At 38.8% G+C, this 27,863-nt stretch overlaps 1 protein-coding gene across 15 annotated transcripts in view; it reads left to right on the top strand.

Moving 5' to 3' along the window:
* Positions 1–27,517, top strand: part of SNAP91 (synaptosome associated protein 91) — a 160,464-nt gene extending 132,947 nt beyond the window's left edge. For 10 of the 15 annotated variants that reach the window (XM_043439491.1, XM_043439505.1, XM_043439503.1 and 7 more), the window contains 7 exons: positions 432–581; positions 3,309–3,339; positions 4,206–4,317; positions 18,369–18,452; positions 19,481–19,585; positions 23,745–23,847; positions 26,107–27,517. In XM_043439491.1, coding sequence (XP_043295426.1) covers positions 432–581; positions 3,309–3,339; positions 4,206–4,317; positions 18,369–18,452; positions 19,481–19,585; positions 23,745–23,837 — 575 coding nt within the window. In that variant the 3' untranslated portion in view covers positions 23,838–23,847; positions 26,107–27,517. The remainder of the gene's footprint in view (positions 1–431; positions 582–3,308; positions 3,340–4,205; positions 4,318–18,368; positions 18,453–19,480; positions 19,586–23,744; positions 23,848–26,106) is intronic. The other 5 variants (XM_043439500.1, XM_043439504.1, XM_043439502.1 and 2 more) reach the window with 2 other exon arrangements.
* The last annotated feature ends 346 nt before the right edge of the window (positions 27,518–27,863 follow it).

The raw sequence follows: 27,863 nt of genomic DNA, 5'->3' as shown, positions 1-27,863 counted from the left end.
CTATTTTGAGTGAGCGTTATAGTAAAGGCATGACGTATATCATCTAGTTTAATCTTCACAACAAATCCATGTTTTAGTTGTACTCTTCCCACTTACAGGTAATAAAAACTCCGGCAGTCACTTTCTCAAAGTCACACACTAGTGAGGCAGGCAGCTGACAGTGAGCCCAATTCTGATTGCCAAGTCTGTGCTCTTTCCTGAACATTACACAGTTTTTTTTTCCACTTTCATGTTCATTAGTTTCTCCATACTTTATGAGTAGACATGTGTAGAGATGTTCTTTTTGTGTTATAGTCATTAAAAGTATGGATTAAATGCCTTCTTTGGTAAGATTGTAAATGTACTTGTTTCATTCTTTTTCAAAAGAGTTTCCCTTTGATTTTACATATTCCTTTTGCAATTATTCTGAACCTGTTTTATTTGATTTCCAGTGTTTGATGGTCTAGGTGATCTTCTGATGCCAACTATGGCACCAACGGGGCAGCCTGCACCCATCTCGCTGGTACCACCAAGTCCTGCAATGGCGGCAAGCAAAGCCCTTGGGAGTGACCTTGACTCATCTCTTGCCAGCTTAGTAGGCAGTGAGTAATAGAATAGTTTTCTTTAACAGAATCATATGTGAATTTCTCTCTCTCTTTTTTTTTTTTTGTATGTATTGTTTCTGGATTCACTTAAGGTGAGTATGTCAAGGAGTATACAGAAATTCTTAGTGTTTTACCCAATATAATTCCTTGGAAGATACACAGTCCCTGTGCCATCGTCTCGCAAGCAACATGAAGGCCATTTTTAATCTGAATTACCAAAAGTGTAATTAGAGAGCATGTAGAATGAAATCTAAGTGTATTATCTTAAATAAATTACTTAATTTTTTATTTCATTTGGAAATAACATATTTACCAATTGAGTATCCAAATTAGTTTCAGTTATTCATTGAACAAATATTTATTGAGCACCAGGCAGTCTTCCAGGCTCTAGAGATAAATCAGTGAACAAAGTAGATAGAAATTTCTGTTCTTACAGTGCTTAGCAGGGCAGAGACAACATTAAATATTTTCAAATAAATAAATTCTCTAATATGTTAGGTTGTAAGTGCCATGAAGAAAAAACAGGACTGTCAAAGAGGGTTTGTAAGTGCTACAGGGTAGCCCTCACTGAGAAGGTAAAATTTGAGCAAAGATTTGAAGGTAAAGGAATGATTTATATGGATATCTGAAGGAAAACATTTGCGGGCAAAGGAGATGGCCAGTGCAAAAGCACTGGGACAGATGATTGCCTGGCATATTCAAGGAGTTCCACAGACATTAGTGACTGGAGCTGGGTAAGTGAAGGAGAGAATCCTAGGAGGTGAGGGAGCTATTACAAAGACTGGCCTTGTTTTAACTCTGAATTTAATTCTTTTGTTAAGGTGAATGGGCTTACCATCACTGATACCTTTTGTTTCACTGAAGGCTATATCAAAAGTTTAGCAGATCCCTGAGACAGCTTTTTTCCTATGCAGTATTCCTGCAGACATATTTTTGTATCCCATTCCCATGATTTAAAGAAGACATTTCTCCAAAGAATATATACATATGGGCAATATACACATGAAAAGGGGCTCAACGTCAGTCATCTGTGAAATGCCTATCAAAACCACAGTGAAATATCACTTCACAACCATTTTTTGCCATTTAGTTGCTATATCATGTCCAAATCTTTTGTGACCCCATGTACTGTAACCCGCCAGGCTTCTCTGTCTGTGAAATTCTCCAGGCCAGAATACTGGAGTGGGTTGCCATTTCCTTCTCCAGGGGATCTTCCCAACCCAGGGATGGAACCCAAGTCCCCCACACTGCAGGCGGATTACCGCTGAGCCACCAAGGAAGCTAGTTCACACCTATTAGGATGGCTGTAATAAAAAAGAGAGATCATAACTAGTCTTGAAGAAGACAAGGAAAAATTAAAACCCTCTAACATTGCTGAGGAGAATGTATTGATAACATTGAGCAGCTGCCATGAAAAGTGATTTGGCAGTTTCTGGAAATGTTAAACATACAGTTACCATTCACCAGAGAGGGTACCAGGTGACTCGCCTAGAAAGCTCTTCCCCAGATCTCTGTGCAGCTTTGCACAAGCTTCACGCCAAGAGGCTTCCTTGAGCCTCACTCTCAACCTAACCAACCAGCTCTCTCTTACCCTGTTCTTCATATTCATTTTCCATAGGCTCGCTGTATCGCCTCTAGTAGATTATATACCTTCTATTATTTTGTTGTTTTATCATGCATCTCACCCCAAGAGGATGCAAATTCCTCTGGGACTGGGATCTTTATTTGCGTCACTGGCTTATCTCAGGTGCTTAGAACTGTGCCTGGCATATGGGGGCTCAATAAATATTTGCTGTAGTAGTAAGTTAATTGAGATTAGAGCAGAATGATTTAACCCATTGGGTCAGGAGTTGCCAAGACAACTCACATAATTCATAGATTCACTAGAAGGACCCAAGGGAGTCAGCACTGTGTTGTACTCACAGCTAAGATTACAGCTGGATCATCAAGGGAAAAGCCCAGAAGAATCCACACATGGACTTCCTTATACTCTCTCCTCCCCAAGAGGGGAAGAACACACAAACATGCAACAACACACACAGTTTTCTGCCCAGGAAAGCCCTTTATAGAGATTCGGCAGCCAAGGTTTTTATTGGGTTCTCATCCTGTAGGCACTCTGCCTAACGTACCAAAATACCAGCCAGTCTCCTGAAAGGAAAGCAGATTTTCAGCATAAATCTAGTTGATTGTACAGTTCAGACAAGTGAGCCACGCTTATCATTAGGGAAGTATTATCTCAGTGTAAAGAACAGTTGGGCTTCCCAGGTGGCTCGGTGATAAAGAAACTGCCAGCCAATCATCCCTGGGTCAGGAAGACCCCCTGGAGAAGGAAATGGCAAGCCACTCCAGTATTGTTGCCTGGGAAATCTCATGGAGTCTCAGAGAGTGGGATATGACCTAGCCACTGAGCACAGAAGGTTATATTCGCCAAGTTCCCAGCCACGCAGGCCTTCCTAAGATAGCAGTCTCAAGCCTCCTAAGTTCACTCATTTCAACACCAATTGACTTGAAAGTTTGGTCCTTAAGAATAACGTGAAGTGAAAGAAGATGTTGGACTTGTGAATATGTTTCCTAAAGTGGCTTCTCCTCTGTAAAACTAAATGCAGTCATTTGTATGCAAAATATGGACTTTTTTTAGACCTCTGATTCTTTGATCTTTTAAATGTCATATCATTTAAGCTGAGTATAGAGATTTAAATTCTTTTTTCTCTTATCCATTTATAGATCTTGGAATTTCTGGTACCACATCCAAAAAGTAAGTATTTTTGAAACTGTCTGGTTTTCTTATGACAGTGTATTTGTACTTGTTTGAGACTCTCAAACCTTGTACTTAATGGAGTATTAACTCATTCTCAAGCTAGGTAACTTCTAAATTGGTTTTTATTTCATTCTCAGTTTTTGTTTTTGTTGTTATTCTACTGGAACATCCAAACTATTGACTCTGCAATGAGAAGAAATAATCTGTTTCAGTCTCCAGATTCACACTAAATTATAATCTAGAAATACTTGGAAATTGTGATTTGGATACTTTAATAGCTTTAAATTCTAGATTCATTGTAATATTCCTAGCTAACATTGATTTTAAAAAGTGTCTCATGGAGTCAATTCTAAGGAAGAATAGTAAAAATGACAAACAATGTACACCTTTTTTAGATGCATATTTCAACATCTCTGAAATTGTGATGCATTTAACAATAGATATAATCTTACAATCGCCGGAAGGCAGGTGGTAGTCATGATTAAATTGTATGAAACCTTCTGTTGAAACCACTAAGATCCAGAGAGTGCCATCATGGATTCATGTTCAGTTCAGCAAAGGATACACAGTATTTATGACATACTTATTTGGAACTTTTTGTAAACAGTGATGAATTCAGTTGAATTTTGTGGCACATTTTTCCATTAGCAGTGACAGGAAATTCCTGTTATCACTGAGATCAAAACTCTAATTGATTTTTTTGTCAAATGTTCTTAAACTCTCTTAAATACAATGTAGTAAGACTCTTCCCTTTGTTTTATCCCATTCTGTTTATTTCTTCTTGATCCCAAATAAAAATAAACATTTAAGGAGCCACATACTATCCTTTTCTGATTGTGTGTGTTTTGCACGGTTGATTTTAGGGGAGATCTTCAGTGGAATGCTGGAGAGAAGAAGTTGACTGGGGGAGCCAACTGGCAGCCGAAAGTAGCCCCCGCCACCTGGTCGGCAGGCGTTCCCCCCAGCGCACCCTTGGTACGTAGCTCCCAGAGGCCAGAGTGGTGCAGGCACTGTGCCAGCTCCCCGGTGTATGGAGCAGGGAGCTTGTCGCTGAATTTTGCTACTGATGCTGTACTTCTTGATCCGTGCTGAAGAAATGGAGCAAGATGCAATATTTACCAAAAGGCAAATTCCATTGACTTTATATTTACTAAAGATTATGACCTAGCTTTTTATTTTAAGTATTTCAAAATAGTATTTATACTTCTTCAGACATTAGTTTTTTTAATTTCTACAATTACAGAAATGATATTTCAATATTTCAAAACATGCAATACCATTGATCTTTGTCCATGTTTTTACCACATCTCTTGCCCACATTTCCTGATGGTCATAAATAATGAAGACTTTTATTCTTAGCAGAAAGACTGAATTGTTTCCTATTGTGTACCTGAACTTTTATTTTAAAACCCTATGAAGTCTTCTCACTGTTTTTTAAATTTGAAACTACTATCACCACCTTTCCTATGAAATTTAGATAGGTCTCATTTCTGTATCCCCTGGAGTAGAAAATAGCAACCCACTCCGTATTCTTCTCTGGAGAATCCCATGGACAAAGGAGCCTGGCAGGCTGTAGTCTACAGGGTTGCAAAGAGTTAGACCCGATTGTGAAATAACACTTTCGTTTTCGATACTATTATTATTAATTGAACTACAACCTAAGTGGTAGTTTCTATAGGAAAATATCAATACATTCTGTACTCAGACTTGGTTTCCAAAACCCACTTCCTCTGGTCACCCCACTCCACCCCCTGGTGTCTGTAAGAGAGCAGGAAACTCAAGGACTGATACTCTCTGCCTTTGGTGAGTTCAAAGTCTGAAAGAACTTAATTTTAAGAAGTGATTTCTAAAAGGTAACAATGAGAAGGTTGCCTATTATATCTGGATGTTTACCTTTTAAAATCTTTCTTTGCATAAAACAATGCTTAAGAGGGCCATTTTTGTATTTATCTATAAATAAAGTTCCATTTTAATTTTTGTAAAAGATACTTAATAGAAAACTACCCATATCTTTTAAACTGACCTATGGGTTGGGAAGATCCCCTAGAGAAGGAAATGGCAGCCCAATCCAGTATTTTTGCCTGGAGAATCCCATGGACAGAGGAGCCTGGCAGGCTACAGTAGTCCATGGGGTTGCAAGAGTTGGACACGACTTAGCGACTAAACCACCACCACCATGCCCAGGATAACCATATAATTTATTGTGCAAACTAGTGCTCTTTGAGGGTGAAAGGAATTGTTACTCTGGGACCCCAAGCGTGTGTCTGGTGGCCCACATAGATGCTACGACCATCAGCAGGTAGCACTCTGGGCCTAGGCAGCTGCGTTCCATTCTCTATTTTCTTTGTTTATTTTTCTGAAGTATAGTTGATTTACAATGTTGTGTTAATTTCTGCTGTACAGCAAAGTGATTCAGCTACACATATATATGTACATATTCTTTTTCATACTCTTTTCCATTATGGTTATCACAGGATGTTGAATATAGTTCCCTATACTGTACAGTAGGACTTTGTTGTTTATCCATTCTCTGTATAAGACTTTGCTTTTGCTAACCCGAAACTCCCACTCCATCCCTCAACTGCACTCCATTCTTAAATACAAAAACAGTGTTGGGTTTAGAGGGAGAGAGATTCAATAACTGTAAATAAAATCCCTAAAGAAAGAAAAAAATTCTTTAGAACGCATCTTATACATCTGTTAATACTGCATATTGTCAAGAAATCTCATAATTTATATTATCATCACCAAATTAAAAGAACTCATTTTTCTATTCTCTTCTATGTAAAATTAAAGAGATCTTATACGCAGTCCTAAGTAGTTTATACTTTAGTAGTGTTGCTCTTATCAGCAAGATAAGGCTGTTCAGTGTTTTGATTTGGGGTTTTTTTTGTTGTTTTTTTCAGTTAGGGTGTAGTTGTTTTACAATGTTGTGTTAGCTTCTACTGTACAACAAAGGGAATCAGCTTTTTGTATGTATATGTAGCCCTCCCTCTTGGACCTCTTTCCCAACTACCCACCCCCATTCAGTGTTTTTTAACTGGTTAGTTAAAAAACAGTCATGGTGATAGCAAAGTCAAAGAAGAGGTTAGGGGAGTGGAGGGAAGGTGGTGAGAATGCTGATATCTGGCAGATCAACCATAGGTTAAAAGAAAAAGGTTTGGAGCCAGAGGTGGAGAGTAAGATAGGAAAGAAAAGTCCCAGGCAGAATCCACTCAATTGGGGATTATTGTGAACAAACTCAGCAAGACACTGGCTGCCAGGTTTCTATATGGGGCAGTTTGCTGAGTAATGAGGCCGTTATCCCTGAAGGGGAACAAGGGAAAAGTATTTTAAAAACAGTATTGAGCTGGAGACCTTCCTTGACCATCACCTCCCCTAAGATGAAGATTTTAACCATACACAGTTAAGAATTCATCAGATACTTAGAGAACAACTCTTTGCTTCTTCAGGGCCACAAGGCCACCAAGTTATCTGATTGGCAGGCAGCATCCTGGAGACTGAAGTTAACATTCTCATTTCTTTTTTTTTTTTCTTGAATTTGTTTTTATTTTTGTTGGGCTCTAGGGGATGGGATGGGGAATACCTCTGTAAGTTATGTCCCACTAGGAAGATGTCCATTCTAACTTTCCTGGGATAGCTTTCAGAGCTTTTTCTTTTTCTTGGAGCCACTGCTCTTGCTGGCAGCAGCCTCTTCAGGTTCACTGCTGACTGGCTCCTCCTTGGAAGAAAATTTCTGCTTTTTCTTGGGTACCCTCTTGTTTTCTGACTCATCAGGGTCAGTAACTGGTTCCTTTTTGGGAAAAGATTTCTTCCTTTTGGGAAGACCTCCAGTACCAGCTGTCTCTTCAAGATCACTACTAACTAGCTCTTCCTTGGAAAAATATTTATTTTTCTTGGAAAAAGAGACAGATGGGTCTTCCATTCCATTCTCCTGAAGAGCCTCCTGGGGCTTTTGCTTTTTCTTCTTTTTGGGTCTTTCACTTGTCTCCTCACACTCCCCTGGGGCACTGCTGTTTTCTGAAGAAGCCAGGGCAATTGCAGCCAGCCTTTTCTTTTCCTTCTTCAAGCATTTCTTCTCCTGTTTCTCGAGCTTCCTAGTAATCTCAGCAGCCGCTTCCTCTTCCTGAACCATTGCCTCCTTCATGACATCCAGATTCCTTCGGGGAATCTCTCCAGTCTCATAGAAGGACAGCCGCTCCTCAACTTGTTCTCGAAGCTTCTCCCCAAAAACCCTGGTGGGCACCTCACAGAAGCAATCAATTCGTGAGGCAATACTGCATTTGTTTGCCAGGTATCGGGAGATGCGACCTTTGTTCTTGGCAGCTGCTCGGCCAATGAAGGTAGAGTGGAAAATGAGTCCGTATTTTGGGGTGTTACCCCTTGTCTTCAAGGCTCTGGAAACTTGGTCCTTTTGCTGGGCCCAGGGAATCACTCAGAAACCAGGACTTCTTGTTTCTTTTAAACCCCCAAACACCATATTTTTGTTTATGAAGCAGAAAACTTTACACTGTTAGTAATGGAACTCCAGAAAGTCAAAGACAGTAGGCTTTAGCGTAAAATGTACACAGCAGCTGTGGAAAGAGAAATTAGAACAACAAAAGTAATCTTTTAGGAGGACAGAGTTACGTGTAGTTCTCTTCCTTTTGTGTATTTTCCTTAAAGTTTTGGGCAGTAATATGAAGGCAGTTATTTTTTCATTGTTGACCCTCACTTAGTCACATGAAAATTTACTACCATTTGCTCCATTTACTGCAGAACTCTTCTTCCCGATCAAAATTCTGCTTTGCTTTCACTTTAATCATTCTGAGTTTCTCTGGCTTCTATCCACCCCAGTTCTCTCATAAAATGTCTCTTGCATTTTTCTATTCCTTAAAATACATTTGAGTCTTTTTTTCTAAGGACAGTCAAGAAAAAGAAGAGAGCTGAAATGTGTGCTTCAGAAGCCATGAGGGAGGGTTTGCAAATTTCCCCATTAATCTGCAGGCCTTTGTTTTTGAGTAGCACATGAAAGGGCAGATGTCAGGGTGAAGACCCTTCTGCTGCCTTTTATAGTTTTTATTAAGAGACAAGAGCTAAGGTTACTTTCCTCAGTTTGTTTTAAATTTCCCTTAAATGCTGCTTAAAGGTGCAACTCTAAAATTTTTCAGATGACAGAACCCAAATTAGATCTAGAAGCCTTTAACAGGACTGGCATACTGCCATGCTCATCAGTAGGGTTATTCATTCCTAGTTTTGAGCACAACAGACCTGCTCAGTTCCCATCAGACAAACTAGGAAGGTACTTGCAACTCAGAAGTATGTGCATTTTGTAGGAGGCCACAGTTCTGCCCCTAAAAACAGCTTATCTTTATACATCTATAGGTGAAACATTTTGTTGAATGTTAAAAAAGAAAATAACTTTTTAAACCTTAGGATAAATAATATGGAGGGAATAAATTATTGAGTTAATCTACCCTTTGAACAAAATGACAAGCTTAGATTCTCCTTAAATTTTTGACCCATTTATTTGATCAGGAATATGTGCAGATTGATTTTGTTTTGATAACTGGTTGAAAACCTTTTTGCTTTCACAGCCCTAAATCCTAATGATACAATTCTTATAAAAAAAACACAATTGTTATTGTAAGGTACAATTCTGATAAATAAAGCAATTCCAGTCAGTGATACAATTCTTGGTCTGGTGAGTAGTCTACCCCTAGACTGTTGAAATAATGAGTAGAGTGAATCTGAAATATAATATTTCTCTTTTAGAGGAAGAAAAATAACTTTCCCTCTACCCTTCTAAGTTCTTAGTGGAGACTCCTATAGTAACACATATTAACAAGAGAAAAACAGAAACTTGTTAACATGTATGCCTCATGTATACATGGGAGATACCAAGGGGAAAAAATGAGTAACTCCCTGAGGTGGTCTAAGCCACTGGCTTAAGTAACCATCTTCAGCTAAAGACAAAAGAAAGAAAAATATAGGCTGGCCAGGTAATGGAGAGGTTACCAGGAAAAGCAGGGTTAACAGAGGTAAGATTTGTTACACAGGGCTTCCCTGATGGCTGAGAGGTGTAGAATCCGACTGCCAGTGCAGGAGACAGGAGTTTGATCCCTGACCCAAGAAGGTCTCACATGCCGCAGAGTAACTGAGCATCACAACCGCTGCGCCTGTGCTCGAGAGCCTGGGAGTCGCATGCTGAAGCCCACATGCCCTAAAACCTGTGCTCTGCAACAAGAGAAGCCACTGCAATGAGAAGCCTGCGCACTGCAACTGGAAAGGAGCCCACGCTTGCCGCAGCTAGAGAAAAGCCCGTGCAGCGACAAAGACCCAGCACAGCCAAAAATAAATAAGTAGAATTATTCTAGAAATGTGTTATTTACGTATAAGTCAGTGACTTCTCCATTGATAAGAGGTTCTCTTGTGATTTAGTCATCCTTCTCTTCCTGGTACAGAGAGGGAGAGACCCTTAAGTGGGATCTCCTTTGTAAATCTAAACACACCTTACAAAAGTTTAATGTCTACAGTTCTCAGGGCTCCTCCTGCATCTGCTGTTCTTCAGAATAATCAACTCATAAGAATCCTTATGCCAAAAAGCATATTGGGGGGATATTTTGCTACCCTTCAATATTTTCTTTCTTTTTAAAAATGTTTTACATAAATTTGTGTAACATTAAGTTACAACTTTAAAAGTGTATAATTCAGTGAATTTTAGTATCTTTTTGATGTTGTAAAACCATTATCATTCTCTATAATTCCAGAATATTTCCATCACCCCAAAAAGGAACATGGTCTTTCCCAATTTTCCACTTCCCTATTCCATGACATCCAAAAATTTACTATGTCTGTGGATTTGCCTCTCTGGATTTTTAATATAAACAGAATCCTACACTCAGGAGGCTTACATGCATGGCTTCTTCCACTTAGCATAATGTTTTCAAGGTTGATCTGTGTTGTAGCATGTAACAGTACTTTATTATTTTATGGCTGACAGTTGTGTTGTTTGGATATACCACATTTTGTTTATTCATTCATTAATGAATGGACATTTGTGTTGTTTCCATGTTTTGGAATTATGAAAGGTACTTATGTTATTTGTATACAAGTTTTGGTAAGGATATATGTCCTCAGTTCTCTTGGGAATATACCCAGGAGTGGAATTGCCAGGACTTGTGTGACACTGTTCAGCTTTTTGAGAAACTGACAGACTTTTCCACAGCAGCTGCATCATCTTATATATTTACACCATCAGTGCATAGGGTTTCAATTGTGACTTTCATATGCATTTCCTTAATGACTAGAGATCTTGAGAATCTTTTCATGTGCCTAATGGTCATTTGTATATCTTCTTCTTTTTTTTTTTTTTTTTGAGAAATGTGAGTTCTAAGGGATCTTTATTATTCTGAACACTAGATGCTTATGAGATATATGATTTGCAAATATTTCTCCCATTCTGTGAGTTGTCTTCATTTTCTTGATAGTATCTTTTAATACACAGAGTTTTAAATTCTGATAAATTCCAATTTTATCTATTTTTGTTGCTGTTGCTTGTGCTTTTGGTGTCGTGTTTAAGAAACCATTGCCTAATCCAAGGTCTTAAAGATTTATACCTAGACTTCTTTCTAAGAGTTGTATAATTTTATCTGTTATGTTAGGTCTTTGACCTATTATAGGCTCATTTTCATATGTGGTATGAGATAGGGGTCCAGACTGTATGTGTTACATGCACAAATCCAGTTAATCCGAGAACCATTTGTTGAAAATACTGTTTTTTTCCCACAATATTCTTCTCAGTCTTCTCAAATATCAGTTGACCATAGATGTGTGGATTTATTTCCAGACTCTCTATTCTGCTGTATGGATCTGTGTGTCTGTCCCCCTGTCAGTACCACAGTGTTTTGATCAATGTAGCTTAGTTGTAAGTTTTGAAACCAGAAAGTGTGAATCCCCCAAATTTGTTCTTGTTTTTCAAGATTGCTTTGTCTATTCTGGGCCATTGGATTTCCATATAAATTTCAGGTTCAGATTGTCCATTTTTCCAAGAGAAGCAGTTAAAGTTGACAGGGATTGAAATTTTGATAGGAAACACGCTGAATCTATAAAGCGAATTGGGTAGTATTGTCATCTTAACAATATTAAGTCTTCTAGTCGTTAATAGATTAGAGGATATCTATTTTCCAAGTTGTCTTTAATTTCTTCAACAATGTTTTATAGCTGTCAGTGTATAAGTTTTGTACTGTCTTGTTAAATTTATGTCTAAGTGTGTTATTTTCAATGCTGTTATAGATTAAATTCTTTATAATTGCATTTTTTATTGTTCATTGCTAGTCTGAACACCACATTGATTTTTGTATATTTATCTTGTATCTTGCAACTTTGCTGAACTTGTCTATTAACTCTGACGGTTTTTTGTGTGTGAATTCTTTGATTTTCTCCATATAAGATGATGTCATCTGCAAATAGAGATAGACTTATTTCTTCCTTTCTTATTTGAATGCTGTTGCTTTTTCTTACCTAATTGCACTGACGAGATCTCCCAGTACCTCTTTATCTTGTTCTTAGGGAGAAAACTTTCATTCATTCAACATTAAATATGATATTCAGTTCAGTTCAGTCACTCAGTCATGTCTGACTCTTTGCAACCCCATGAACTGCAGCACGCCAGGCCTCCCTGTCCATCACCAATTCCTGGAGTCCACCCAAACCCATGTCCATCAAGTCAGTGATGCCATCCAACCATCTCATCCTCTGTCATCCCCTTCTCCCCCTGCCCTCAATCTTTCCCAGCATCAGGGTCTTTTCCAATGAGTCAGGTCTTCACCTCAGGTAGCCAAAGTATTCGAGTTTCAGCTTCAACATCAGTCCTTCCAATGAACACCCAGGACTGATCTCCTTCAGGATGGACTGGTTGGATCTCCTTGCAGTCCAAGGGACTCTCAAGAGTCTTCTCCAACACCACAGTTCAAAAGCATCAGTTTCTGTGCTTAGCTTTCTTTATAGTCCAACTCTCACATCCATACATACCACTGGAAAAACCATAGCCTTGACCAGACAGAACTTTGTTGGCACTGTAATGTCTCTGCTTTTTAATATGCTATCTAGGTTGGTCATAACTTTCCTTTCAAGGAGTAAGCATCTCTTAATTTCATGACTGCAATCACCATCTGCAGTGATTTTGGAGCCCAGAAAAATAGTCAGCCACTGTTCCCCATCTATTTCCCATGAAGTGATGGGACTGGATGCCATGATCTTAGTTTTCTGAATGTTGAGCTTTAAGCCAACTTTTTCACTCTCCTCTTTCACATTCATCAAGAGGCTCTTTAGTTCTTCTTCACTTTCTGCCATAAGGGGGGTGTCCTCTGCATATCTGAGGATATTGATATTTCTCCCAGCAATCGTGATTCCAGCTTGTGCTTCATCCAGCCCAGCATTTCTCATGATGTACTCTGCATATAAGTTAAATAAGTAGGGTGACAATATACAGCCTTGACATACTCCTTTTCCTATTTGGAACCAGTCTATTGTTCCATGTCCAGTTCTAACTGTTGCTTCCTGACCTGCATACAGGTTTCTCAAGAGGCAGGTCAGGTGGTCTTGTATTCCCATCTCTTTCAGAATTTTCCACAGTTTACTGTGATCCACACAGTCAAAGGCTTTGGTATAGTCAATAAAGCAGAAATAGATGTTTTTCTGAAACTCTCTTGCTTTTTTGATGATCCAGTGGATGTTGGCAATTTGATCTCTGGTTCCTCTGCCTTTTCTAAAACCAGCTTGAACATCTGGAAGTTCACGGTTCACATATTGCTGAAGCCTGGCTTGGAGAATTTTGAGCATTACTTTACTAGCGTGTGAGATGAGTGCAATTGTGCGGTAGTTTGAGCATTCTTTGGGATTGCCTTTCTTTGGGATTGGAATGAAAACTGACCTTTTCCAGTCCTGTGGCCACTGCTGAGTTTTCCAAATTTGCTGGCATATTGAGTGCAGCACGTTCACAGCATCATCTTTCAGGATTTGAAATAGTTCAACTGGAATTCCATCACCTCCACTAGCTTTGTTCATAGTGATGCTTTCTAAGGCCCACTTGACTTCACATTCCAGGATGTCTGACTCTAGGTGAGTGATCACACCATTATGATTATCTGGGTCATGAAGACCTTTTTTGTACATGTTCTTCTGTGTATTCTTGCCACCTCTTCTTAATATCGTCTGCTTGTGTTAGGTCCATACCATTTCTGTCCTTTATCAAGCCCATCTTTGCATGAAATGTTCCCTTGCTATTTCCCTTTCTAATTTTCTTGAAAAGATCTCTAGTCTTTCCCATTCTTCTGTTTTCCTCTATTTCTTTGCATTGATCGCTGAGGAAGGCTTTCTTATCTCTCCTTGCTGTTCTTTGGAACTCTGCATTCAGATGGGTATATGTTTCCTGTTCCCCTTTGCTTTTCACTTCCCTTCTTTTCACAGCTATTTGTAAGGCCTCCTCAGACAGCAGTTTTGCTTCTTTGCATTTCTTTTTCTTGGGGATGGTCTTGATTCCTGTCTCCTGTACAGTGTCACAAACTTCCATCCATAGTTCATCAGGTACTCTGTCATTAGATCTAGTCCCTTAAATCTGTTTCTCATTTCCACTGTATAGTCATAAGGGATTTGATTTAGGTCATACCTGAATGGTCTAGTGGTTTTCTCCACTTTCTTCAGTTTCAGTCTGAATTTGGCAATAAGGAGTTCATGATCTGAGCCACAGTCAGCTCCAGGTCTTGTTTTTGCTGACTGTATAGAGCTTCTCCATCTTTGGCTGCAAAGAATATAATCAATCTGATTTTGGTGTTGACCATCTGGTGATGTCCATGTGTAGAGTCTTCTCTTGTGTTGTTGGGAGAGAGTGTTTGCTATGACCAGTGCGTTCTCTTGGCAGAACTCTATTAGCCTTTCCCCTGCTTCATTCCGTACTCCAAAGCCAAATTTGCCTGTTACTCCAGGTGTTTCTTGACTTCCTACTTTTGCATTCCAGTCCCCTATAATGAAAAGGACGTCTCTTTTGGTGTTAGTTCTAGAAGGTCTTGTAGGTCTTCATAGAACTGTTCAACTTCAGCTTCTTCAGCGTTACTGGTTGGGGCATAGACTTGGATTACTATGATATTGAATGGTTTGCCTTGGAAACGAACAGAGATCATTCTGTCATTTTTGAGATTGTATCCAAGTACTGCATTTTGGACTTTTTTGTTGACTATGATGGCTACTCCATTTCTTCTAAGGGATTCCTGGCCACAGTAGTAGATATAATGGTCCTCTGAGTTAAATTCACCCATTCCAGTCCATCTTAGTTCACTGATTCCTAGAATGTCGATGTTCACTCTTGCCATCTCCTGTTTGACCACTTCCAATTTGCCTTGATTCATGGACCTAACATTCCAGGTTCCTATGCAATATTGCTCTTCACAGCATTGAATCTTGCTTCTATCACCAGTCCCATCCACAGCTAGGTGTGTTTTTGCTTTGGCTCCATCCCTTCATTCTTTCTGGAGTTATTTCTCCACTGATCTCCAGTAGCATACTGGGCACCTACCGACCTAGGGAGTTCATCTTTCAGTGTCCTATCTTTTTGCCTTCTCATACTGTTCATAGGGTTCTCAAGGCAAGAACACTGAAGTGGTTTGCCATTGCCTTCTCCAGTGGACCACATTCTGTCAGACCTCCCCACCATGACCCGTCTATCTTGGGTGGCCCCACACGGCATGGCTTAGTTTCTCTGAGTTAGACAAGGCTGTGGTCCTGTGATCAGATTGGCTGGTTGTCTGTGATTGTGGTTTCAGTCTGTCTGCCCTCTGATGCCCTCTCTCAGTGCCTACCATCTTACTGGTTTTCTCTTACCTTGGACGTGGGGTATCTCTTCACGGCTGCTCCAGCAAAGCGCAGCCGCTGCTCCTTACCTTGGTCGTGGGGTAGCTCCTCCCCACCGCCACTCCTAACCTCGTTGTGAGTTATTTGTAAATGCCCTTTATCAGTTGTAGGAATTCCCCTTCTATTTCTAGTTTATTTAGTGTTGTTGTGTCATGAATGGATTGTGGGTTTTGTCAAATGCTTTTTCTGCATGTACTGAGATGAGTTTTTCTTTTATTTCTTATATTATTATAATATGATTTATTACATTAATTGATCCAACCTTACATTCCTGGAATAAATCTCACTTGGTCATGGTGTGTAAATCTTTTAATATGCTGCTAGATGTGGTATGCTAGTAATTTGTCGAGAATTTTTATATTGATAATTGTAAAGAATTTAGGTGTAGTTTTCTTATGATGTCCTTGTGTGTATTTGGCATCACAGTAATACCAGCATCAAAGAATGATTAGAAAATGTTCCTTCTCTGTTTCTCTGAGAGCTTGAGAAGGATTAACATTCATTCTTCTTTGTGCCTTTAATAGAATGGACTTGTGAAGCCGTCTGATTCTGGGCTTCTCTGTGATCAAACGTTTTTGACTACTAACTCAGTCTCTTTACTTGCTATACGTCTATTTACATTTTTTTATTTCTTCTTGAGTCAGGTTTGGTAGTTTGTGTCTTTCTTGGAGTTTGACTGTTACATCTAGATTATCTAATGTTTTAGCATATAATTTCTTATAATATATCCTTTTAATTCTTTTTATTTCTATAAGATTGGTAGTAACATCTCCACTTCCTTTCCTGATTTTGGTCGTTTAGGTTTCTCTTTTTTCTTGTCTGCTTGAAAGTTTATTCATTTTATTGATCTTTTCAGAGGTCTTGTCTTTCCTCTTTTGTTTTCCCATTCTTTTTTTCATTTTTCTCTGCTCTAATTGTTTTTATTTCCTTTCTTTGCTCACTTTAGAATTAGTTCTTCTTTTTTGTAGTTTCTTATGGTAGAAGTTTAGATTATTGAGTTGAGATCTTTTTCCTGCATATGAGCTATATGTTCTTGTTTCTTTTCATATCTCATAATTTTTATATTGGAACCTGGATACATTGAATATTATGATACGGCAGCACTGAAAATCATGTTCTACCCTTGCCCAAGGTTTGTTGTTGCTACTTTTTTTGTTATTGTTGTTTTGCTACTTTGGTAGAGGAAGTTATTTGCTTGTTTGTTTTGTCCTTTAGCTAATTGGTCAGCTGAGAGTTAGGCAGATACTACTTAAACTCCTGGAACCAAAAATATCTCCCGGTCTTTGCAGAGGGGCTCTGCGTGTGTGTTAGGCACGACCTGAGACTCAACCAGGCAGGTTGCAACTCTGCCTTAGCAATCACTGCTGCTTGCTTAAAGCCTCCAAGTCAGCCCAGAGGCATCTCAAGTCTTTCCGGAGTATGTGCACAGCTATCTAATTTCCCAGGAGGATGTCTGGATTTTTCAAACCCTTAATCCTCAAAGCATCTCATTCTCCAGCCTTTCCTCTGAGCTTTTTGTTTAGGCTGCTGTTTGCTGTGACTGATATCCATTACCTGATACAGCAACAACTGAAAAATTTGCCTTTAAGTATTTTCCACAAATGTCTTCAGATAACAGCTTTAGCACTAGATGGGCTCCCAGTTTGACAAGATAACAGCAAGCCTTTTAAGCCAGTGTCTCCAGGGAGCCACCTAGACAAGAGACAAGACAAAGCAAATAATTAAAATATTTTCTGCTCCTTGTGATACTATTCCTGGGAGTGTGTGCTGTTGTTTTCAAGGCTACAGCTGAACTGGAGGACAGTATAAATTTCAAGGGATTGCAGTAGGGTTAATTTTATGCCTAAGGGAAGTATTAGGGGTTTTGGTATATGACTGAAAACTCTCAAACGTGAGCCTGAAATGGGATATGTGAACAGTATTACATGTAGTCTTCTAAATGCTTCCTAAAACTTGGAGTTAATTTTGGTCTTTGTACAAATGTACCACAGTCAGAAGTCAGAGAGAAGCAAATATAACACAAAAAAGAATAATATAAAAAACTGGGAATAAAACCACCATATGACCCAGCAATCCCACTATTAGGCATATATCCTGAGGAAATCAAAACTGAAAAAGATACATGTACCCTAATTTTCATTGCATCTCTACTTACAATAGCTAGAACATGGAAGCAACCTAGATGTCCATCGACAGATGAATGGGTAAAGAAGCTGTGGTACATATACACAATGGAATATTACTTGGCCATATAATATAATGCATTTGAGTCAGTTCCAATGAGGTGGATGAATCTAGAGCCTGTTATACAGAGTGAAGTCAGAAAGATAAACATTGTATACTAATGCATGTATATGGAATCTAGAAAGATGGTACCAATGAATTTATTTGCAGGGCAGCAATGGAGAAACAGACATAAAAAATAGACTTATGGACACGGGGAGGAAGGAGAGGATGAGACGTATGGAGAGAGTAACATGGAAACTTACATTACCACGTGTAAAATAGACAGCCAATGGGAATTTGCTGTGTGGCTCAGGAAACTCAAATAGAGGCTCTGTACCAACCCAGAGGGGTGGGATGGGGAGGAAGATGAGGGGAGGTCCAAGAGGGAGGGGACATGTGTATACCTATGGCTGACTCATGTTGATATTTGGCAGAAAACAACAATATTCTATAAGGCAATTATCCTTCAATTAAAAAATAAATTAATTTTTTTAAGTGGGGAGAAATGGAAACCAAGCTTTATACATGTCAATAAAAGCACTCCTCAAATTTCTAATTCAATGCCTATTGGAGAATATAACGATTAGACCAAAAAATGTTTAGAAAAACTTGACTTCTTTACATTGAAGGTGGCATAAGTAGGTAGAGAGCATAAGCTGAGCCCAAATAACTCCACAGTGGTGAACATCACGTTAGTAACCTTTGTATCACTGGCGTGGTGCTAGTCCTATTTTTAAAATTGAAAACTGAAATTTGAAATTTCTTTATATCTTTACACATACTTAAGAGCATGCATTTAAAAGTTATATTCTGTCCTTTTAAAGCCATATTATATTGGTTCTTTTTGTTTGTTGGTTGTGTGTGTGTGTGTGTGTATGTATGTGTCTGTGTGTGTGTTGTGGGTTTTTTGATAGCAAGGAGCTGTACCTCCAACCAGTTCAGTTCCTCCTGTTGCCGGGGCCCCATCTGTCGGACAGCCTGGAGCAGGGTTTGGAATGGTGAGTGATGACCTGTTTTAAAAATTGTAATTAATACTTCTAAGGACTTCGCCAAATCCCAGATTAACTATAGAATGTAATTCTCCCCATAATGCAATAGAATAGAATTTAAAAATTAAGTCATCTGCTTTAGACATTAAGTAGTCTACACAGGACATGATCAAGTCAGTTATAAGACACTTAAAATAATTTTCCACCATCAAAATAATTTTTGTAGTGCACTGATAATGTCATTTTTGGAGTACTGTTTACCAAACCAGTGACCTGGGCTCTTAGCTCAATCATCAAAATCAGCTCTTCATCAGTATACTGACTTTTCACTTACCACTTTTATCACTAGCAAATTTTAGGGCCATTTTCCATAAAGAAACAAGTCTTTACCTCTTTAAGAACTATACAGACAGAAGATAGATAAACAACAGCAAAGCCTGGTTGGGGTAAGGATGCTGTCTGGCCAGCCAGGCTTCTCAGGCACCTCAGTGGTTCTCTGCCATCTGCCAGCGTCACAACACCCATCATCCTAAATTACAAGTTGTAGGAACTTATCTGGTGGTCTGGAGTTTCCACGGTGGGCTCAGTGGCAAAGAATCTGCCTGCCTATGCAGGAGACACGGGTTCAATCCCTGGGTTGGGAAGATCCCCTGGAGGAAGAAATGGCAACCCTCTCCAGTTTTCTTGCCTGGGAAGTCCCATGGACAGAGGAGGGCTACAGTCCATGGAGTCGCAAAGAGTCAGACACAATTGAGCGTGCACCCTGGCGGTCCAGTGGTTAAGAATCCACACTTCCATTGTAAGAGTGCACAGGTTCAGTCCCTGGTCGGGGAACTAAGATCCCCATATGCCACACAGCACAGCCAAAAACATAAATAAAAATAAATTTAAGTAAGCATCTTTTTAAAAAATTACAAGTGATACTTTTTCACAAACCTGGATTCTTCAGAAATTTTCTTTAACATATTAAAGACATAAACATCAGGGCACTGCCAGAGTGGACTGCACTCACACTGTGAACCCCTCTGCTTTTTCAGCCTCCGGCGGGGACAGGCATGCCCATGATGCCTCAGCAGCCTGTCATGTTTGCACAGCCCATGATGAGGCCACCCTTTGGAGTTGCAGCTGTACCTGGCACACAGGTCAGTTTTAATATGTCCACAAAATAATAACGTTAATTTGTAAGTGTAAACTGTCATGTGACCAACAATTTAAACATGTTTTTACCTGATGCCATCTCCTTGTTTGCTGCTTGGGAAGAAGTAAAGGGAACATGGAAGACAGGTGAACAGTGGTGACATTTAAAGGAAAGTGATAGAAAAAACTAACTGTCCTAAGGTCCCTCCCTTCCTTTCCTTGATTTGGAATGTTTCCTGAGAACTGCCAGGCGTTTAAAATATCTAGGCATTTATTCCAGGAAGAAATGAGTAGCTCTAATCCATTGTCTTACTACATGTTCCTAGAGTTAGCCAAAATTAAGGTTAGGGACACCATACTCCTGGCTGCTAAGTTTGCTCAAGACTAGTGACACTAACTGCAGTGAGTCTGCCAAACTGTAAAGCCTAGATCTTGGCATCTGGTCCCATCACTTCATGGCAAATGTATGGAGGAAAAATGGAAACAGTGACAGACTTTATTTCCTTGGGCTCCAAAATCACTGCAGATGGTGACTGCAACCATGAAATTAAAAGACACTTGCTCCTTGGAAGAAAAGCTATGACCAACCTAGACAGCATATTAAAAAGCAGAGATATTAGAACTAAAAAAAAAATAAAATAAATAAATAAAAAGCAGAGACATCACTTTACTGACAAAGTTCTGTCTAGTCAAAGCTATGGTCTTTCCAGTAGTCATGAACGGAAGTGAGAGCTGAACCATAAAGAAGGCTGAGTGCTGAAGAATTGATATTTTCTATCTGTGGTGCTGGAGGACTCTTCAGAGTCCCTTGGACAGCAGAGAGATCAAACCAGTCCATCCTAAAGGAAATCAACCCTGAATATTCATTGGAAGGGCTGATGCTGAAGCTGAAGCTCCAGTATTTTGGTCACCTGATGCAAAGAGCTAACTCACTGGAAAAGACCCTGTTGCTGGGAAAGATTGAGGCAGGAGGAGAAGGGGGCGACAGAACGTGAGATGCTTGGATGGCATCACTGACTCAATGGACGTGAGTTGAGCAAACTGCAGGAGATGGTGAAGGACGGGGAAGCCTAGTGTGCTGCAGTCCGCGGGTCACAGAGGCAGACACGGCTGTGTGGCTGAGCAACAGCAACAAAAACAGAGCCTGAAGGAGCAATTCCCGCAAGACTGCCCTCATCAGACCCTCAGGTCCCAAAGGCCACCCTCACTTCAGACCAGCTGCCTGCGGATTTAAGGGTTCCCAGGACCACCCTCAGATTAGACAGTTTTCTAGAAAGACTCATAGAACTCGGGGAAGCACTAACTTTACAATGATAGTTTTATTGTAGTGAAAAGATACAAACAGATCCAGCCAAAAGAGATGCACTGGGCAAAGTCTGGGAGGATCCCGCATGAAGCTGCTTTGTCCTCAGGGATGCATTACCCACCTGGTATCACTGTGTGAGGATACACATGCAATACTGCTAACCCGGGAAGCTTGCCTGAGCTTCAGTATGCAGAGTTTGTATTAAGCTCTCATTATATAGGAATGACTAACTGAATTATTTCTCACGTGGTTGAACTCCATCTCCAGCCTTTCTCCCTCCCTAAGGTCAGGTTCATATCCTGTGGCCCAAAGAAAGAACTGTTTAATCGCATGGTTGATTTTCTGGCATGGCCAGCGCCCAACCCTGAGTTACCTAGTTAGCATAAATTATCAGGTGTGGTGCCACAAACCCACTCTGAATAACAAAGACATTCCTATTACTAGGAAAATTCCAAAGGTTTAGAAGTTATCACCAGGGTCCAGGAAAAAGGGCAAACCTCTCTTAAGGTGAGGCCAAGTTTCTTACTATATAGCGTGCCACCTTTATTTGCAAAGATGCTAAAATATATGCACTTTGTTGAACTGTTTTGCTGCTAATAATGATGTTCATACGGATAAATCACCCTTTGTTTATTTCTCTCATAAATTGCCTGGCCCAAGTGAAGGTATATGTAGAACCAAAGAAGTTTTCACCATGTGAAATTGATTTAGGATGGAGGAAGAACATTGTAACTTCTAGCACTGTGCTGAGCACTCAAAACACATGGCTGAAATATATTTTAAGGATATCAGTAAATGATTTCGCTTCTATTGTATAATTTTTAAATTTACCATGTCTGTTTATATTGTCTCAGCCTCACAATAGGAATCCTGTTGTGAACCTTCTGAATGTACTTTAATCCCCTTTTCTTCCTTGGATCATCTCTAAATTCATTCTCTACCTGTTCCCAAAATTGGCTTTAGTTTCTTTACTTTAACCCTTCAAAAGCCATAATGACCGGGAGAGTGATATTGGGTGTCAAAAAAGATAAATTTAAAATGTAAGAGACTCCAGCCTTCAACGCCATCACCAAAGCACTGGCTTGCTGAGGAATTTGCTCTTCTGCTCTGAGATAATGAATGCTACCTAAAGTTGTTTGGGGTGGGGGAGGGTGGTGGGCGGGGAGTGGATATTAAGGGAGGTTTTGGTTTTCATAGTTGGGATTACAGTCAATCTAGATACATTTAAATTCCAAGAAAGAATCTCACTTATGAATATTTCCTTGATGGTTAAATATATCCATGACTACCACCTTTTTGAAAAAAAAGAAATCGAAAGGATGTTACTGAGATTTTTAAAAGTCTTATTGTATTTGGTGTGCTGAATGCTTTAGAAATAATACAGTTTTATTATATAAGTTAGTTTTCCTGCTTGATACCAGTGTTGCATAACATCAATTTGTTTACTTAATTCAAAGGATGAAAATGAAAAATAGATGATACAATGAAAACGGTTTTAGTCATTTAGTTGAATTTATGGCAATTTGGGAAATGCTATGCCATAGTTATTCAATTTCTAAGCTGTATTCCTACATCAGAGAAGAATCATAGCTGATTAGATATTAAATAAGAAAGCAATCATGAGTTAGTAGCTTTGGAAGACAAAGAAGTTTTTCTTTACTGGTGTGTGGACTCTTACACTGTAAATCACTTGGTTGGTGTCACAATGTCATATCACCTAATTATTAATTATGGACCAGTCCTTGAGTTTCTTATCTTCCAAACAACTTTGACCCTTTATATTTATTTTTTCCTGACCTTTCTATGAGATAGAATCCCAGTTTTAAAAATGGAACTTTGATGGATACATACTACAGTTAATCAATAGTTCCTGGACAAAGGAACAAATCTAAAACTGCTTATTTCTGGAGCTTTGTTTACAGAACCAAAAAAGAAAACATACATCCCTGCCCTTCAATCCCATATTCCTGAGTTTCCATCTTGTTACAAGTGTAGAAGATTAATTAGCTCAAAGGATACATGTTAGTTATTGTTCTATGTAGACTCCATGACCTTTTTCAAGGCCTTGGACTGTAACATTCCTGCAAAAGCCTGTTCCCAAAACTTATGTTTGTCACACAATAGAATAAGTATTCATTAAACAGAAACAAGGTAAGTAAACTTTTGGTTGCTTTTGCTTCAGGTTTAGTATGATTCTTTTCTGTAGTGTCTAATAATTAATCTTCTCTACAAGCTGGACAGGCAAGATTGGAATTCGGTGACATTCACAACTACACTATTTGCTCATCCGAAAACAAACAGTGCCCCCAGATTTGACAGGTGTTCACTTAAAATACTTTATATGAAATTCTAGTCTATTTAGCTAATATTTTAAAGTAATTTCTTAAGTGACTTTCTGCAAGCTGTTTTCTTTCCATTTTTCCTTCAAACTCACTCTCAGTCTGAGAAAAGTCGTTTATATTCCTTTATTAGTTTAGAGGTACTAATAACTCAAAGTCAAAATGCTTTGAATAGAGAAGTTGGTTTTTTTCACTATGTATTCATAGTAGCTTTAATGTGACTAGTTTTTCACATCTTCCCTAACTAATATCCATATTGTTCTACAAGAGTCCTCAAATTTTACTTTGGCTAAATTTGATGTCAAATAATTTCAAGAAAGCCACCATCCTTTGAAGTGTGTTTTTTAAATCCAAAATCTAAAACAACCCTGTGACTAAGTAGAACAAAGTAGATTTTGTAAACTTTTAGCCATCTAATCTTCTGCATGTTTGTTTTCTGTGGTATGTGCTTGGCCTAATGCTTATCTATCTCTGTTTGCTTTCTGTTTCCACTGTCTTGGGCTGGCTTTTCCTCCTTAGCTTTCTCCAAGCCCTACACCTGCCTCTCAGAGTCCCAAGAAACCTCCAGCAAAGGACCCATTAGCGGATCTTAACATCAAGGATTTCTTGTAAACAATTTAAGGTATCTAATAATGAGCTTTTCCTGTGGGCTTGTAATAGTGACCTATGCTATGCTTAGCTATTTTATTAGGTATAATATTTGTACTTCTGTGTCCTTAATACATATATGTAATAATAATTGTTTGAATGTGTATGCTTTTGAAATCCATATTGGAAGCTATCTTTGTCAGTGATTTTTTAATCTTACTTAATTTGCAAAACTAAGAGGGAGAGAAACCTCCAAATTGTCCTTACCCTGGAAAGCACACAGATTATACTAATAAAGCAAAAGGTTGCCCAAGCTACTTCATAAATTAGAAAATTACTAGTGCATTCTATGATGACTAGAATTTATAGAAAGGTAACATTTATAATACTTCATTTAGAAATTGTCTAAGAATATATTTGGTGACAATTGTAATTTTATTTTGCTTATTCTTATTTGGCCTCATCAAGTAAAACTTAGATTTATTACCCTTTGCATCTCTGCATTCAGGCAAAATTTTCATTTCTAACATTCTAGTTTTAAATTTCTAACGTAATTTGTGAAATTACATTATGGCTAATAGAGGACTTATAGAAGGAAACTAATGAAGACAGCGATTTGCTGTTAACCCCAGAACCTGACACAGTGGATAGCTTCTCAACAAATATTAAGTTGGCCAAAAAGTTCATTCAAATTTTTCATGTTACAGAAAAACCAGAGCGAACTTTTTGGCCAACCCAATACTTGCTGAATGTGGGTGAACACTAGTAATGATGCTTTTCATTTACACAGTATTTTTCATTCTGTCCAGTAATTAACTCTTTGATCACCTCTGTTGGAGATCAAACCCTGCAGGATAAGCTAGCCAGATACTTTGGCCTGCATTTCACAGCAAAAGAAACTGTCCCTTGGCATTAAGTGATTTGCCCAGGGTCACACTGGAAGAGAAGTATGAGCGTTGAAGTTTTTGAACCCGTGTCTGGTATTCTTTTTATCATAAATCTGCTGCTGCTGCTAAGCCGCATCAGTCGTGTCCGACTCCGTGCGACCCCACAGACGGCAGCCCACCAGGCTCCCCCATCCCTGGGATTCTCCAGGCAAGAACACTGGAGTGGGTTGCCATTTCCTTCTCCAGTGCTTAAAAGTGAAAAGTGAAAGTGAAGTCGCTCAGTCATGTCCAACTCTTTGCAACCCCATGGACCGTAGCCTACCAGGCTCCTCCGTCCATGGAATTTTCCAGGCAAGAGTACTGGAGTGGGGTGCCAGTGCCTTCTCCGTATCGTACAGCTACTATATATATATATTTAAACTTCCTGTTATGCCTATGGCGACTTTTGTGGATTTCTGCCTTGTGATTTTTTTCCTCATACAACATTAATAATTTATCATTTTAAGGCCTTGACATCTCAGCCAAGTCATTCTCCTTGAGCCCAACTTTTCTGTTCCACTTTGGGCTGAATTGGGCTGAGGGAGGCATCATGTAGATGCATAAATAAGACAACAAACACTTATTTCTTAGCAGCTGAAGTTTCAGAAATGACCAAGAGTGCAGCAGGAAGCAGCCTTTTATGCACTTGTTATTCAGAAGTGTTGCTGTCAGCACGTGCAGGAATTCTGAGAAGTGCCTGAAACAGAAGTGCTTGAGACACCCTCTGCTCTCAGAGTCACAGTCAAAAGAGGGACAGACACAGACTATGTTACAAAGGAGAGTTACCCCCATGCCTAAGCCTGAAGACCCCAGGAAGGGTTTCCTGGCAGAGATGACATAGCATGGGAGATAGCAGGGAGGAGAGGGCGTGTAAATGAAGGCTTTGCATCACTGGGGATATCTCCCCACTCTGTTCCGTCACTTGTACAACTACTTAGTGGCTCCTTGAAAACCTTAACTGAAAAGAACCCCAGAAAAGGGAGTCCCTGCCCCCCCGCTTTTTTTTCACTGCCCTTTTTTAAGGTTAACTGTTTTAATTGATACTGAATGTCTTGCTAAGATTTTTCTAAGTATACTTGGAAATTGGATACTTTCTAAGTATCCAATTTCCCAATTTTGCCAATAGAATTTGCTTACTTAAAATGAAGCTATACTTTGAAAAAAGGTTGTTTTTTTTTTTTTGTTTTTTTCATTTTCCTGGATGAAACTTTAAGCTTGTCTTAAAGAATGGTGAAAAGTGTTTAAATGTGACTTTGGTAATATGAAGACCTGCTGTGTAAACAGCGAAGTAACATTGCAAGGAAGGTAAAATGTTTGAGAACTACATGATACCGTTTTCTAATTCAAGTGCTTTTTTATCTTTACAGCTGCAATTTTTGTGACTGAATAGGAAAAAAAATAATGACTTTGGAGACTTCAAATAAAATTGACGCTCAGAGTTTCAAAGGGAGCCACCAGTACCAATCCCAATGCTTATTCATACCTTCTCTTCCAAACTGTAGCACAGCTGTGAAAGTGAACGTTAGGAATGTGTACTACCTTAGCTGTTATCCCTACTCTCAGAATTGTAGTGTATGTGGGTTCTTTCTGTGTTGCGTGATGTAAACAATGAATGGATGTTTCTGATGCCTTTAGTGCTCTCTGGACCTCGCCCATGGACGGATGATGCAGCTGTTGTGTGGTGAGCCGTTGGGAAAGACGTGTCTGTGTTTTTGAGGGTTTCAATGTATATATAACTTTTGGACACACCTGAACTCTCCCCATAAATTCTCTTTTCTTCTGTATCTGCGTTACAAATATAGTGTGATAATATCAGATAGTACGGAAAACACTCTTAAATATACAGAACTTTTTTCGGTGTGGAGTACACTTTTCCAATCGCAGGAACTTCAGCTGTGGTGGGAAATGTTTATTTTTGTGGCACTGTATATGTTAAGAAATTTTATTTTAAAAAAAAATATAAAGGTTAATGTCCATAACAAATATTTCCCCTCAAAGCTACCTTAATCAAGAATGAAAAATCATATGGGAAGAATTCCATATTTAATCACTGCTGTGTTATCTATTTTAATTATGTTTGACAGGTTTTGCATCTAAATTAACCTACTTGTTCATTCTTGATTCAGTGCACTGAAAGTAAAGAAAGTCTGTTTCCATCTTGTCTGTGAAAATGCAATTTGAAGTGTGCTATTCAAATGATTATGAAGGCACCCCAAGGTATAGCTGTAATTTAAAGTTTACTGCAAATCTTTTTATTTTCTTGTGGGGTTTATGTACATCTGTTAATTTAGTATTTCTTTGTGTGTTCTGTAGACTAGTGTTCTTCCATCCCTCAATTGAGCTCAAAGTAGGTTTTGTTGTACCATTGTGACTAGAATTTAAACTAAATCAGAGAATTGTATTCTTTACTGTACATACTGTATTCTTTAATTTTTAAGTTGTTGTCATATTGTCTGTGCTGATGGCTTGGCTTAAGATTTTGATGCATACATGAGGTCACTGTTGATCAGTGTTGCTAGTGGCTTGGCCGCTCTTTGTTAAAGCATATTGGGTTGGAAAGGTGTTTGCCTTTTTTTCAAATTACTCAATAGATGTATGGTACCATTTAAAAGTGGTTGTATCTGAATTTACTGTGGGGATAACATACACTGTAATGGGGAAAAATTACCTAAAACCAATTTCAACATGGCTTTTCTTTGTATTTCAGTTCAAAAATCCAGTGCATGTACGCCCTCTGAGATGCAATAAACACCTTGAACAAAGAAAATGCAAACATCATCTTTCTCTCTTTGATTATTTTTTATGGGAAAAAGTCTGTTTCAGATGACACACATATAATATACAAAATATTGCAAATGTTAAACCATTTAGGATGAGAAATACTGTCTGTGCCAACATAGTTTTGATTCTTTTTCAGTAAAGTCAAAGTAAGGAAAAAAAGAACCATTTTAATCAGCTGTCATTAAACTTGGGACTCCATGGCTGCTGCCAAATAAATTGAAACCCCATAGTACAAAAAAGAAAAGGATGAACTTCCTTTTAAAATATGCAATTAAATTCTTATTTTTGCATGAATTTTCCGTGGAAGTTGAAGAGTTAATGACCTAACTATGACAGGTCATAG

This window comes from Cervus canadensis, chromosome 20 (genome assembly GCF_019320065.1).
Source record: "Cervus canadensis isolate Bull #8, Minnesota chromosome 20, ASM1932006v1, whole genome shotgun sequence".
Lineage (NCBI taxonomy): Eukaryota > Metazoa > Chordata > Mammalia > Artiodactyla > Cervidae > Cervus > Cervus canadensis.
The sequence above is the reverse complement of the archived record's forward strand: the minus strand, read 5'-3'. Positions and strand labels throughout refer to the sequence as shown.